We start from the raw sequence: 14,341 nt of genomic DNA on the forward strand, positions 1-14,341 counted from the left end.
GTCTTGGGGCCAGGACGCCCGCTTTTGCTTTTTCAAAAAGCGTCCACCTTGTGCCTTTGACTCTTTGCCTTCGAGGTGTCTTTCTTTATCGAGGTACTCTCTCACTCACTCATCCCCGCTGGCCTATTCCGGGGCCTTGCCTGCGACTTCGGACAGGACACGACGCCAAATTTGGGTTCCTGGGTCCCACAAGGCTTTCCCCTAAAGCTGAGATTCCGAAGGCCCAGTCCCCAGGGGCAAAGAACTCACCTCCCACCCACCTCCATCCCGTACTTGTACTTGACCTCTCTCAGTCTCCATTACCTAACGCTATCCGTATGTTTAGGACTCCAGGTCCAAGTGCAAGCAGACACTGCATTGCTAGGGAAGGAGAAAAGACCACCAGAACTCTACGTGAGATGGGACCAAGAGCAAACAGGCTGTTTTTGCCACAGAGAGGGGCACAGAGCACGACTTCAGGGCTCCTGCGTAAAGAGAATGGAAGTACTTTCACGGGATACTTGTGACAGGGCCTGTGTGGCCCAGGTCAGTGGGCCAGTGTTGACTAGGCGCGCGGGAGGAGGGCAGGCCGACAGCCCTTGAGGAGCTCCAACTTCCCACGGGCTGCGCGCTCTGGGAACGGGACTATACCAGACCCACCCCTAACCGCAGGAGCCACACTCTGAGATTGGTGCCATCGCGAGCACGGCGTCCTTAAGAGCTCCCAGAAGCCCCGCCCCCTTCCTGTTCTGGGGGCGTGGTACGGGACGAGGACCCCCGAGACGGAGCTTACTATTGGCTAAGAGGAGTAGGGTTGGCCTTGCGTTCGCCTGAGCAGGGGAGTAGACAGCTCAGCGGCAGCCGAAGGGAGTCTATGCGCGCTGGACAGCAGTGGGAGTTGTGTGAGGCTCGCACTGGCCGCAGACCTTCGGGCGCAATCTCCGGGGAGCTAGGAGTCGGCGAAGGGGCTGCGGGGCTACCCGGCGGAGGCTTCCGAATAGAAAACTGATGGAACTGGCTCGCTCGACTGCGTCTTCCCGCTCTTCTAAGTACACTGAACGGGGGCCCCACTGAAGTAGAAGCTGTCGGGGGGCGCGAAGCCCAGAGTCCCAGTGTGGCCTGGAGGAACAGAGACCGTGCCAGGGCGACCCAGCCGGGAGCCCCCGGATTGAGCTCGTGTTGTGGGGAGACTCCCATTTCTTCCGAGGGGCGTCGATCCCGAGACGGTCGAGGCGTCGGGGCGGCCACTGAGTCTTCAGTGGAGAGACCCAGTCAGGGAGAGGGCGCGCAGTCTCGAACAGTCTCCGGGAACCGAGCGGAATCGGGCCGGATCACCCGGGGGCGCAGAGCCCCCGTCGCCCCTCGTGCGGCGGAGAGACCAAGGGAACGAGCCATCGGAGGCTGCGGCCCATGCCCAGGTTGGGGACAGCTGCCCAGTGAGTCCTCCTGGCCCGCCGGGCGGAGAAGAGCGACACCGAAGCCGGCGGGAGGGGAGCACTTCAAGGCCGGCGACTGCGGAGGATGGGCGCCTGAGCGGTTCAGAGCGCAGCGCAGCACGGGAAGGCGAGGCCAGTTTGCTGAGGAGGCGCCAGGGAATCCCAAGTGCAGCCTGCACCCGGGAAGATGGCCCGGCCTGGGCAGCGTTGGCTCGGCAAGTGGCTTGTGGCGATGGTCGTGTTGGCACTGTGCCGGCTTGCCACGCCGTTGGCCAAGAACCTGGAGCCCGTGTCCTGGAGCTCCCTCAACCCCAAGTAAGTAACTTATTGGCTCTGATCCCTGGGGGTGGGAGGCACTCCTACAGGGTGAGGCCACGCGCCTCCGAGTGCGTGTGGGGAGGTGTTCCGAGGAAGAGCGGTACCCCATTTTGTCTCTGTCGTTTTCGTGTGTGTTTTCCTGCGGGCGGGCGGAGCAGGGTGCGGCGGGGTGGGGTGGGGGCACTCGGCTGGGTTGTGACCCTTTGGCTTCCCCGCCTTCTCCTCCGCACGTCCCGGATCAAGTCGGGATGGTGGCGCCAGGCGGAGCTGGGAGTCCCGGCGCTCGAGGGCGCACCCGAGAGCTGGGTGGGGGAGAGAACGCATTACCCTATGGGGCCCTTGGGAACGTGACGGTTTTCGCCGAGAGCCGCTCGAGGGGCTAGCGTGACCTGGGTGGGGGCGAGGCCAGAACACAGGTTCCTCGTTTGTTTAGCTGTGAAAGGACCACAGCGCGGGACACCGCGCTTGGGGTGGGTGGCAGCGCCTGTATCCCCATTCGGGCTTCTCCCATTTTCATTTCTCTTTCTTCCCTGTTTGCCTCTCTAGCTTTCCGCTTTGCCGTCTCTTCTAGCCCCTCTTTTCTCCCTGCCGGGCCGTGGAAGGGCGGGCGCCGCTCCCAGGCTCACAAAGGCGGCGGGTGGAGAGGGGCGGAGTGGGAGAGGTATCTGAGAGGGGGTGGTTTAGATCCAGCGCCTGTCGGGGGTCTAATGGAGCCGGTGGCAGAGCTTCGAGAGCCGGCCCAGGCAGAGAGTGGCGTCCGAGCTGGCGAGGGAGGTGGTTGGGGGATCGAAGGATTCCTGCTCAAGCGAATCCCGTTGGCCCCCCACCCTATGTCCCTCAGATTGGGAAGCTATGCTTAGCTTTTCCCAAGGGGTTAGCGAGGTAGCTATGTAGAGAAGATCCTTTCTTTTCTTCCTCCTCCTTCCCCCTTCACAGTTCCCCCTACCCCAAACAACACACACACCTTTTAGGGCGGTGGCTCAGTGGTTTCTGGGCTGTTAGTGAAGAGTCGCTGGGGCTGTGTGGTGACCTCTGGACCTTTTACTCTTCTGGCATTCAGTACTGGGGTTGAAATCCAGGGTCAAGATTGCTCTTCCTGTTTTGTGGAGGTCCCGGCAATGTGCAGACACCTCTAGTTAGTGGGAAACTGGGGGGCTTTGGCCTGCCCTCTATGCTCTCTGATGTTTGTATCCGGAATCCCTGTCCACTCTCATGGGCTCCCCGCTAACTTCCCCGGGCTCCTGCCTCCCTTGGCCTCTTAGGTTCCAGGGACAGTGTGTCTCTTAGCCCTGGAGTGGAAGAAATCAGCTTCTCTAGTTCTATTCTCTTTGGGTTAAGGCAGAGTCCTATTTACTGGTTTGTGGGATGGTTAAAACAAGGTCAGTTGAGGGTTTGGGAAAGAGAACAAGGTACAAGGAAAGGGATTGACAAGAATTTCTCCCCCACCCAGAAACCAACCTGGGTGCAGAGCTCTCCTAACAGCAGGGATTCAAGATAGTCTGGGGACCCCTGAGCTAAGCAGGGGAAAGGTTCTGAAGAGCCCAGTTCCCTCATGTAAGGGTGGAGGCTGGAAATGCTCTCTCTTGAACCAGGATAGCTGAAATCGCCTGGGGTAGCCCATTATAGGGGCTCATGGGAGTGACCTAATTGCTCTCTCGGGGTCTCTAACCAGAGATAGCATGCAGCTCCACAGCTGGAAAGGAGCCCTCCTGCAGAGTTGGGGGGGGGGGAGCTGGGAGAAACAAGATCTCTCTGAGCTTCTCCGTTTTTGTGTTCTGAGCCTTTAGTTCTCTGGACCAGTTTATAGGTTTTTGAGTTCTGCCCACGCCACCATCCACTTCAAGCTGAGGGCAGGCATCCTTGAGGGGGCGGTAAGGTGGGGGGGTGGCTGAGGACTCAGTAGGACCTGCACAAATTCTATCCCATAATTGAACAGATCCTGAGAATGGTGGGGGACTGATCTTGGCGCCCCTGCACACACACACACTCCCAGTTCCATCTATGCCCAAGGGTCTGTGTGTGTTGGCACATGGGGGATGGGCAGGAGGACAGGAGGGAGGCACTGCCCTCAGCTCCACTCAAGCTCCGGGGGCTGCCTCTGCCACCGCGTCCAACCCTCAGGCTGCCACAGCCTTTCAACTAAACAGTCTTTCTCTGTCTCTCCCTCTTTGCCTCCTGCCCGAGTTCTCCCTCTCAGGTCTGTGTCTGGTTTGCCCTCTCACACCCTCTGTGAGCTGTGCTCACCTCCCCTCTCCAGCTAGGTTCGCCTGCTCTCCCTCTTTCTCACACTCCCTCTCACTCTTAGTCACTCTCTGCCTCTTTTTCTCAAGTCCTTTTGTTTCTCGCACATGCCCGTGCTCTCCCTCACAGGCTCATTTTCTCTCTTCCCTCCCCTCTTCCTCCCTGCTTTTGGTCTCTTTACTCAGCCTTGTCAGGAGCTGGCACCCCCACCCCACCCCTCAAATCTCCCAGTGCCTATAAACCTTGCTTAATTGCTTCCTTCTTGGGAAAAAAATCAAAATAAAGAAGTGATGGGGCTGGGGGTATGTTTCCAGGTTCCAGGGTGCGTGTAGCCCCAGTCCTGACTGGAAGAGGGGAGCTGGAAGGGCCGGCTTAAGACTTCCAGCTTCTTTCCCAAATCCGTGCTGGGGTCTTTGAATGGGTGGCATTAGCTTCTGCCTCTTCGGCCCCTCCTGTCAGATTACCCAGATGAACACAGGTTGGGGAAGCAGGTTTAGTCCCACTAGAGGTTGGGAGAAACCAGAATGAATGCATGTGCTTGGGTGGGTTGGGGGCTGTGATGGAAGGTCCCAGAGCAGCCCCCTCCCCCAGCTTCTTCCCCTGAGAGCTTGGGGCAGCCGGTAGGCCTCACACTTGAGTCCTCAGCCAAGTCCAGCTGCTGCAGTTCAGTCTCTCAGTCCCATTCTGACCCCTTCCTGCCCCCCACTCAGGTTCCCCCACCTCCAGGGAGTGGGAATGTGCCTGAGATCACATTACACCTTCCCTATAAGGGGTTGGGGGTGGGGGGTTCAGCTTGGTGTCCAGGACCCTTGACTCCATCCAACATGGGTGGGGGCAGCTGCAGACCCTAACCCAGGCTTGCCTGCCACAAGCCAAAGTGTTGGCCCCAGCCCCCTCACAGCTGTTCCAGCTCACAGTCCTGGGGAGGCCAGCTCAGGGGGCCCCTTTCCAGGGTGGCTGACCTCTCCTACTCTGTGGCTGATTGGCCACAGGTGGGGGCCTGAGCGTGATGGGAACCCAGCAGCTCCTAAAGTTTCCTGTTCCCCTTCCTCCCCACCCCCACCCCAGGCAGCCAGGCCAGGGCAAGAAGGGCCTGTGAGGCTGGGGTGCAGGCTGAATTGAGGGTTCCCTGTATCCCCTCAGGTTCTTTGTTGCCTCATCAGCTCAAGTGAATGGGGACGGCCAGGCCCTGGATACTACTCTTTTCTGGGGTTTGGACTGTGGAGGAGGTGGGCCAGCCAGGAGGCAGCTTATTGCCATGAGAACACCAGGTTTGGGGGAGGGTACACTCCATGATTATCAGGGGAGCTGTGGTGGGATGCTTACCAGCCACATTCTGGGTTCCTTGCCTTGTGTACCATAACCCACTCCTCCTAGGTGTGTTTTCATAGTGGTTATTTGGGGTGGGGGTGCTAGCAGCCAGGAACATAAGCCGTAAATGGTAATGTGCTTGGCAATGCTAACTAACAGGCAGCACCTTGCTACTTACAAAGCATCCTCATATGTAAATATTATTGGTTGTTCCCAACTGCCCTGGGAAGTAGGAATTGTCCCCATTTCCAGATGAGAAGGCATATGCCTGGAACAGGGAAATGAATTGTCTGAACTCAGTCTGCTTATAGTGGGTAGAGCTTGCTGTATGCCATTCTTTCCATGCCATCCTGCTATACCTTGGAATCTAGGAAAGATAGGAATTCAAGGTGGGGTTTGGAAAGAGGTGCCATCTCCCTGCCCCTCTTACTTCACAGATGTGCGTGCATCTGTCCTCGTGACTCAGGCCCTGCCTGCATCAGATGAGCAGTGCTCTGGCTTCCTCATTTGATTTTGCTAGGTCTACCAGCAGCCTTGCTTGGGTGACCTGAACTAGAGGCAGCCAACTCACTGCCTGGCACTCTCCCTCCTGAGTGCTGAATCTCACCTTTGGTTCCTCTCTGGGCCAGGAATCTCACTTCCTCTCAGGGATCCCCTAGAAAGCAGACAGGGAAGGGCGTGTTAAGCCCCCAATGGGCCCTAGTGTTAGCCTGGTGGGGCAGAGGGGAGAGCGTAGTCCCATGTAGGTGGGGAGGGTGACCCTCTGGGACTCTCCTGGCTTCCCTACCTCCGACAGTGCTGCTTGTGTGCCAGGACCCAGCTGCTGTTCCTGCCCACCCACGCCTGGGCGGGCACTGCTGGGACATGCCAGGCCGGCTCCTGCTGCCTTGGGGGCTGGGTGGAGCTGGGGGAATGAAAGAGGAGCCTTTAATTTGGGGGCTCCCCACCCTTGCTGGGATGAGAGCAGACTTGAGCTCTGGCTTGGGGTCTGTCCTCTGCTAGTCCTGCCACTCTGTGGATGCAGGCATAGTGGTGCTGGGGTCACCAAATCAAAGCTGTGTCTAGAGTCTTAACCAGACTTGCACTAGCATGGCCAGGGACCACGCTCTCCCAATCTCTGACCACAGGTTCCTAGAGCCTGTGGGAAGGGTGAGAGAGAAGAAAATGTAGACGTGGTGGAACATGGGCACCTTTCTGGGCATGACACCCACATCTGCAAGCTAGCCCCACTGTAGACTGTATGTGTTTGGGTGGAAAGGAGTTCAGCGGGACAAAAGAAACAGGAGGACAGTTGACCTCTGACCAGGCTACTGCCCCAGACTCTTCAGGCTTCTCGAATGGCAGGATTCTGATTAGCAGTCATGGTGGCCCTTCTCAGTTCAGTAGAAAGGCTGAGAAACAAACTTGGGCTAGGGTGGAAGGAAGAAGTAGGCCATAAGACAGGAGCTGGAATGGCCTCCTTCAAATCCCTTTACTCCCTGGGGTGGCTCACTGGGGTCCTGGGGCTATCAGAAGCTAAAGAGGGAAGGCCTCAGGGGTTACCATGGCAACCTGCTTCAAGCTTCCTGCTGGGCCTTGTCAATCCCCTTATTTTCCAGAAAAGGGCTTTGTCTAGGGGTGGCCCCAGGCAAGAAAGCTTGGCTTGATAATGGGGGAGTAGTAGTTTTTGAAAAGTGGGGGATAAAGAGTTTAACTTGGGGACAATCTTTCCTCCAACTCTCTTGCCCCTATTCCTAACCTGATATGTATGAGGAAAGATGGGCAGGGTCCTTCCTATACAGTATGGCTAGTGTTGTAAGCTGACTTCAGGTTTCACTCTCACTGGCCACATGTCCACCTTGGCAAGGTCCCCTTGCCACTTTCCTGGGCTTCTCAAAGGCCAAGAAGCAGTTTCCTGGTGGTACAGAAGATGCTGAAAAGGCACCATTATGGGGGATCAGGGTCAGGAAAGGCAGGTCTCCTCAGGGTCTTCTCCCTTCTGCACTTTAGGAGAAGGTGAGTTTCCCCTCTGCAGCTGCCAGGCAAATTAACTAATGAATATTTATGAAGTCTTCTCTGAGGTTGAGGAGTCTGAGGGGTGTTAGGGGCAATAGTCCTCTTTTCTTCCCCTTCCCCCATCCACTATATAGACATCTGCTACCTCAATGTGTCTGGATTCAAGGGATAACCCCAAGTAGCTGGAAGCCCTGTGTTTCGCTTCTGGAGCTCCAGAGCCTGAGTGACCACAGATGTGCTCAGAACCCATAAGACTCCCTGGTGAGGAGGCCAGGTCCAAGTGGTTAGAAAGGTGAGCTGGCCCATACCCCCCATTTGCATGTCCTCTGTGTACCTGCTATCACCTCCATGTAGGGTCTTGTTGAGGTGCAGCTGTACAAGGATTCAGCCAATGTTTCAGGTCTTCTTAGACCCCCTAGGGGTCAACATCCTGGGTGAGGTTAGCCTCCTCTGGTTGCCTTTGAGAACTTCTCTTCAATAGGAATGTTCATCTGATCACTCCCTCCCTCCCATGAGGAGCCTGGACTCTGTGGGTCTTAAAGGTTCCTCTGGTGCTAAGAAGTTAGAAGTTGTCTAACCCTGCTGTCTGGATGGAACCAGTGTGAGGATTGGAAAACGAAAAATGCCTTGGGAGTTATAGGGGATCTGGTGAAACTTCTCAGCCTTTTGTGGTTAATGGGGTGAGGATGTTTCCTCTCAAATGTTTGTATGGGCCTTCATCCCATGCCCACCTCCTTTCTGGCCCTCTGGAGTGCAGTAAAGCTAGATACTAAGGGAAGGACCTTCTCATTGTGGTTTTTACCGACCTGTACAGCAAAATGGCATGTCCCAGCTTGTTGAAGCCTCCTTTAACATTGAGGGAGGGCTGTCTTTCTTCATCTACTTGGTCTAGACTCGCCTCCTGGGATATCATTTCCCTCCCTTGAGTGAGGGCACTGTGCGACTAGGCACTCATACCTTGTGCTCCCCACTGTGGTATGGGCCTCCAGGAAGTGGAGTCATGCTTTTCCACTGTGAGCTTTGTTCTGTTGAAGCACTGCTTTCAACCCTTCATTGTCCTTACTAGAAAGTCTGTCTCCAGTGGGATGAACCCCACACTGCTTGTTGTGACCCTCAAGGCCTTTTACCCTGGCCCCAGCTGAGCTTATTGGCCTCCTCTTCTGCTTCTCTCTACCAGTTGTGGGGCCAATCACTGGCCTGGGGTTTGTGTCCCAGCCACTCTTGTCCACTCTTGCTCTGTGTTAACTTCTAATTCCTTACCCAGGACCCACTTTCATTCTGCTACTTCTGAGGAACCATCTTAGACCCACATAACCTACAGATAGCCTTGTCCTGTCTATTGCCAAAGCATGGACCATTTTTACTTTTCTGACCTACAGCAGACAGTAAAATCCTTGAGGATGGAGCCATAACTCCTCTTTCTATTCCCCCTCACCTGCCGAAAAAACCGCAAGACTGGTCTCATAGGTACTTGCTGTTAATCTGGCCTCCTGCCTCTTGGCAAACTAGATTGTTTCTAAGCAGGAGTCAAACACGTTGAGTGCCTACTGTGTGCTAGGCACTCTGCATGCACCATTGCATCCCCTCCACAATCCCAGGAGGGTAGGACTCTTACCTTTGCCAGTTTATAAGTGAGGAAATGGAAACCCAGGGAGATCAGGTAGCTCATCCAAGGTTGCAGAGCTCAGAAGGGCCATGTCTGTCTGATTCCAAAGTCTGTCTGCTTCTTCCTTGCTACATACTATTGCCTTGTTTCCAGCTCCAGCCTGCCCAGGCTCAGAAATGGCCAAGATAGCACCACCATTTTGCTGTGTGCTTAGGCTAGGACACTGATATGAATAGATGGCCCTGGGCAGCTGCTCTCTCCCTGCTATTCCCTGTGCCTGGCCTTCAGGATTAGAAGAGGAACCTGGCTCAGAAGAAATTTGTCCATCTCCCTCAGGATCTGGAACAGAGGCAGTGTGGAGATGGGTAGTTTAGAACACAGATGTGTGAAGTTCCTGGGGCCCTATCTTACATAATCTGTTGTCCCTGCTTGGGCCCCTTCTCCCCTCCCTCTGTTCTTTTAGGACTGAGACTGGTCAAGTTTGGGGACTCACATTCTTGCATTATGGGAGTTGAATCAGTCCCCTATAAGACACTGGGCTGTGGGAGTGGGAGGTGGTGAGAGCTATGTGGAATTGCTCCTGGCCAGAGACTATGCCCATCACTCTTGGTTCCAGGTGATGCCTATTCATATCTCCTCATCATGCCCAAGATTAGCAAAGATGGCAGAGAAGGTATGGGTCCCAGATAGGTTGAACTCCCCCAGTTGTTTTCTGGGAGCTGCAGGGGTGGTGGCTAAGGCATGTGTGGGCTTGTGTGTGGGCTTGTTTGTGTGTGTGTGTGTGTGTGTGTGTGTGTACGCGTGCACGTGCACAACATGTTTGTGTGCACACACATGCATGTGTGGTAGGGAGATGGTAGCAGTGGCTCTGAAGGAATGTGTGTGATGGGGCTGGGAAGAGGACAGGGCTGCCACCTCTAGGCAGCCCAAGCCTCACACCATTGGCCACATCAGCCCCCTGCGGAAATGCCACATTAGAACAAAGGGCTCCCCCAGCTACGCAGTGCCCCACCCTACCAAGCAGTCAAAGCCTGGCAGCCTTGCCCATGGGCCACCCCTTCCACACCCTGCTGGCAGTGTGATTCTCTCTCTGCACCCCCAGCCTAAGGATGGAGGGAGGACAGAATGCCTATTCTTGCCATCTCCACCCAGTAGGCTCAGCCTGGCCCCTCATTGTTTGTGCCCTTGATTCTGGAGATGGTCCGGGACCCCTGACCATGAGGCTGACCATCTCTTCCCTTCTGGGCAGGTTCCTGAGTGGGAAGGGCCTGGTGATCTACCCAAAGATTGGAGACAAGCTGGACATCATCTGCCCCCGAGCAGAAGCAGGGCGGCCCTACGAGTACTACAAGCTGTACCTGGTGCGGCCTGAGCAGGCAGCTGCTTGCAGCACTGTGCTTGACCCCAACGTGCTGGTCACCTGCAATAGGCCAGAGCAGGAAATCCGCTTCACCATTAAGTTCCAGGAGTTCAGCCCCAACTATATGGGCCTGGAGTTTAAGAAGCACCATGATTACTACATTACCTGTGAGTCTCTTCCCGTCATATGGTTCTCTCTTATCTAGGAGCTTTCTAAGTAGTACAGTGAGATAGCACACAGGCCACCTTGATCTGGGTTCCCTCTGAAGACTGGCATGCTCTCCTTCCAGCCTGGCCTTGGAATTCTGGCCCTAACATTCACCAAGAGGATGGCTGCCAGCTCACCTTGGCTCTAGCAGTTGGCTGGGAGAGGGCTCCACTTTGTGGTGCTCTCTCTTATTTCTTTGGCCTACCTAAGATATAATCTTGGGAGTGACAGAGTTGGAAGAACCCTTTGGGATCAGCTGGCTGTCCGGACTTTCTCTTCATGGGAAACTGGCCCCAAGAAGTGAAGGAGCTTCCTGCCCTGATATGATATCACTCATGGAGTTAGGGGCAGGATTAGGACTCTAACCCAGTTCACCTGACTGGATTCCTTCTAGTCTGTATAGAAGCCTCCCTCATGATTCCAGTTCTGACTGTTTTGCCTCTGAGTGAGATCACACAATGAGAAGATACTGAGAAAGAAGGCTAAGCCCTGGTCATGTTAAAGGAGCAGCACCCTTGGGGGAAGGCCTAGTTTCTGATGTGGCCTGAGCTGGGCCAGCTACTCTGTTCCCAGTGAGAGGGAGATAAGTAGAAAGGTTCACTGCTTGCCACTCCCCAATTCCCAGTTCTGTTCTCATGGGCTAAGACAACACTAGGATTTCTAGGTAATGAGGGCAGACCTTCCTTTCCCCCTGACTTCTCTGGCCTCTTGCTACAGCTACATCCAATGGGAGTTTGGAGGGACTGGAAAACCGGGAGGGAGGTGTGTGCCGTACACGCACCATGAAGATCGTCATGAAGGTTGGGCAAGGTGAGTGCCCAGTCATAACAGATGTCTCTGTCTGGGTATGGATGTGTTTGGGAGTAGGGGAGGGGCAATGGGGTTAGAGTATCTGAGGTCTGATATACAGACCATTGTTGGCCCATGCTAGATGATTGAGGCATGTATGCTAGTGGGGTCCCCCATCAACCTGTGCTCTCCACACTCCCAGACCCCAATGCTGTGACACCTGAGCAGCTGACCACCAGCCGGCCGAGCAAGGAGGCAGATAACACTATCAAGATGGCCACACAGGCCCCCAGCGGTCGGGGCTCCCTGGGTGACTCTGATGGCAAGCATGGTGAGTGTATAGGTGTCTCCCAAAGGGCAGAACCCATTGCTTAGCTACATTTTCAGGCCCTGTCTCTGAAGTGAGGCAGAACAGGGCCTTGGGACCCCTGGCTGACCATTTCTCCCCTCCCTTCTCCTTCCTCAGAGACTGTGAACCAGGAAGAGAAGAGTGGCCCAGGTGCAAGTGGAGGTGGCAGTGGGGACCCTGACAGCTTCTTCAACTCCAAGGTGGCATTGTTTGCAGCCGTTGGTGCTGGTTGCGTCATCTTCCTGCTCATCATCATCTTCCTGACAGTTCTGCTACTAAAGCTGCGCAAGCGGCATCGCAAGCACACCCAACAGCGGGCACCCGCCCTCTCACTCAGTACCCTGGCCAGTCCCAAGGGGGGCAGTGGCACGGCGGGCACCGAGCCCAGTGACATCATCATCCCCTTACGGACTACAGAGAACAACTATTGCCCCCACTATGAGAAGGTGAGTGGGGACTACGGGCACCCCGTCTACATCGTCCAGGAGATGCCACCCCAGAGCCCAGCGAACATCTACTACAAGGTCTGAGAGCCCAGTGCAGCCTCGGGCCCTGAGGGACAGTCGGCCAGGACTGCACCTCTCCTTTCTCCCCCACACTCCCTCCCCTTACCAGCTGTGCCCACCTTTGTATTTAGTTTTGTAGTTTCTTGGCTTTTATAATCCCCCTTTTGCCCTGCCCCCTGGGCTTCGGAGGGGGGTGCTTTTGCCCCCAGCCACCATGCTCTTGTGCCTTCCCCCTCTGGCCAGGCCTCTGGGCTCTGCAGGGGCACCCCTTCTTGGAGGGCAGGGTTGGACGCTGATGGACAGCAGGCAGGAAGATGCCCCCCTGGCCCTGCCCCCCCCACCCCCTTTCCCCCTTCCCAGGACTGTTTGTCCACTATCATCACTGTTTTTAATGTTTTTGTGTTCATTTTTTAGCTGTCAACTCATTTGCATCTGTTTTTTAAAGAAAATGGAAAAGGCAGTCCCTCCTTAGGCTTTCTGAGCCAGACCCAGCTCAGTTTAAGGGAACTGGGGCAAGATGTGGCCAGCCAGGAAGCATAGGATGGCATTTCTTTTAATAACTCCTTGGTATTTTGGGGAGGGGTGGCAGGCCAGAGCTCTTCTTGCCCATGAGGGAACATGAGAGTGCCATTGGGCAAAGTGTTTCACTCTCTCCTCCTGACCCTCCTTCTACAAAGCTGATCTTGGCAATGGGGTAGTGGCTGCCACCCTTCCACCAAAAAAAAAAAAAAATCTCTTCCTTGTGGGATTCTTGGGCATCTCCTGCCTCCCTCACTCTCACGGTAATTAACGTCTTAATTGGCTGTTGCCTGGGGAACAGGAGAGCTGCTGCAGGCAGATGACCTCATGGGGGTGGAGGGAGGTGAGGTGCCCAGGTGGCTATTTGCCCTGCAGATCTGGGAGTTCCCCCTCCCCCTCCCTGCCCTGTTCTCTCCTCACCTTTGGCATCCTTTGGCCCGGTGGGGAAACAGAGGCCCAGGGCAGAGACCTAAGCGGGTATAAGGCCCAGGTGGCCTGCTCCTTTTCTGGGCTCTAGCACAAGTGGGTGCCCCCCTCAACCCAGCTTCCACTGGCTCCTCCAATCTTGGGCTGGGGCCTGGAAAGAGGAAGAGGCTGCCCAGGGCTGGGCCAGCACGCCGTGCACTTTGACCCCGGCTCCTTGCCAGCACGGCTGCTAACAGACTGCCACTTGAGTGCGCCTTGCAGGTGCTCCCAGAGTGGCCATGGAAGGAGCTGGGCCTTACACCATCCACCTCCACACTGCCTCCTGGCCAGCTGCCCACCCCAGTGCCAGGTGGGAGAGGGAGCGGAACAGCCATCCCCTTCCAGGTGGCAGTCGGAAGGGTTTTTTGTTTTTGTTTCTGTTGCCATTTGTGTAAATACTAGTCTTTTTGGAAAAAATAATGTAAAGATGTTTTGTATAAACTCTGAATTATTTTCTTGTTGCTTTTTTCTTAGAAAAAAATGAGAACTAAAGAAAAAAATTAACCACATGGAGAACTGGGTGTAAAATGGTGTCATGATGTTGTGGAATGAAGCGTGAGTGAGTATGTGAGTGTGTGTGTGAATATGTGTGTGTTTGTGTGTGTGTGTGTGAGACAGAGAGATAGAGAGAGACAGAGAGATTCCCTGTGCCCAAACCACTGAAGATCTGGGCAGGTATAAGAAGAGGGTGGCTTTCCTAGTGGAACAAGATGTTTCAATTGTCCTGTGCCTTTCCTCTTCTGCCCACAGGATACTCTGCCCTCTGGTTCTGCTGGAGCCTGTGACAATTTCTCCCTGTCTATCCTGTCACCTCTATGGCATAGGCTGTGAGCATCTGCCCAGTCTGTCATTAGGCTCAGCTAGAGAGAATTGATGGGGGAGGAGGTGTTCTCATGGGGACCTGGGTGTGTCTGCAAGTACGGCCACCACCTGGCTGGAGCTACATCTGGAACCTGCTGGCAGGCCCAGCCCTGCCCTGCCTCAAGACACCTAAAGATGGATAGAAATAACTTCCTAAGAGCTGGGCCTCACTTGTGGCCCATTGGGTACTGAGGTTTCAGGCTGCCAAGTTCACTTCGTAGCCAGAAGATTCTTCCTCTCTTGTCTCCAGAGCTGGGCCACACCAGAATCCTCACCATGGCATACTTAGGAGCTTCTGGCTAGCAGTTGAAGCCCTCGAGCTAGAGCAGCCCTGAACACTCAGTTCCCCTGAAGGCTCGTGGTCCAGGAGTGTGGCAAGGGCCCTGAAGAGGGTTTGGC

At 55.3% G+C, this 14,341-nt stretch overlaps 1 protein-coding gene across 1 annotated transcript; it reads left to right on the forward strand.

Annotated features, from left to right (window-relative positions):
- The first annotated feature begins 820 nt into the window (after window positions 1–820).
- EFNB1 (ephrin B1) lies at window positions 821–13,529 on the forward strand. The gene is made up of 5 exons (XM_049643902.1): window positions 821–1,730; window positions 10,136–10,413; window positions 11,171–11,263; window positions 11,445–11,573; window positions 11,709–13,529. Exons 1-5 carry the CDS (start codon window positions 1,603–1,605, stop codon window positions 12,119–12,121), a joined length of 1,041 nt encoding a protein of 346 aa, XP_049499859.1. The 5' UTR covers window positions 821–1,602; the 3' UTR covers window positions 12,122–13,529.
- Window positions 13,530–14,341: the final 812 nt, after the last annotated feature.

This window comes from Panthera uncia, chromosome X (genome assembly GCF_023721935.1).
Source record: "Panthera uncia isolate 11264 chromosome X, Puncia_PCG_1.0, whole genome shotgun sequence".
Taxonomy (NCBI): Eukaryota; Metazoa; Chordata; class Mammalia; order Carnivora; family Felidae; genus Panthera; species Panthera uncia.

Bases quoted from the DNA above. Each gene is read 5' to 3' on its own strand.
- EFNB1 (XM_049643902.1), top strand. From the start codon at position 1,603: ATGGCCCGGCCTGGGCAGCGTTGGCTCGGCAAGTGGCTTGTGGCGATG. The intron at 10,414-11,170 runs GTGAGTCTCTTC...CTCTTGCTACAG, and splicing joins CCATGATTACTACATTACCT to CTACATCCAATGGGAGTTTG. The intron at 11,264-11,444 runs GTGAGTGCCCAG...CCACACTCCCAG, and splicing joins CGTCATGAAGGTTGGGCAAG to ACCCCAATGCTGTGACACCT.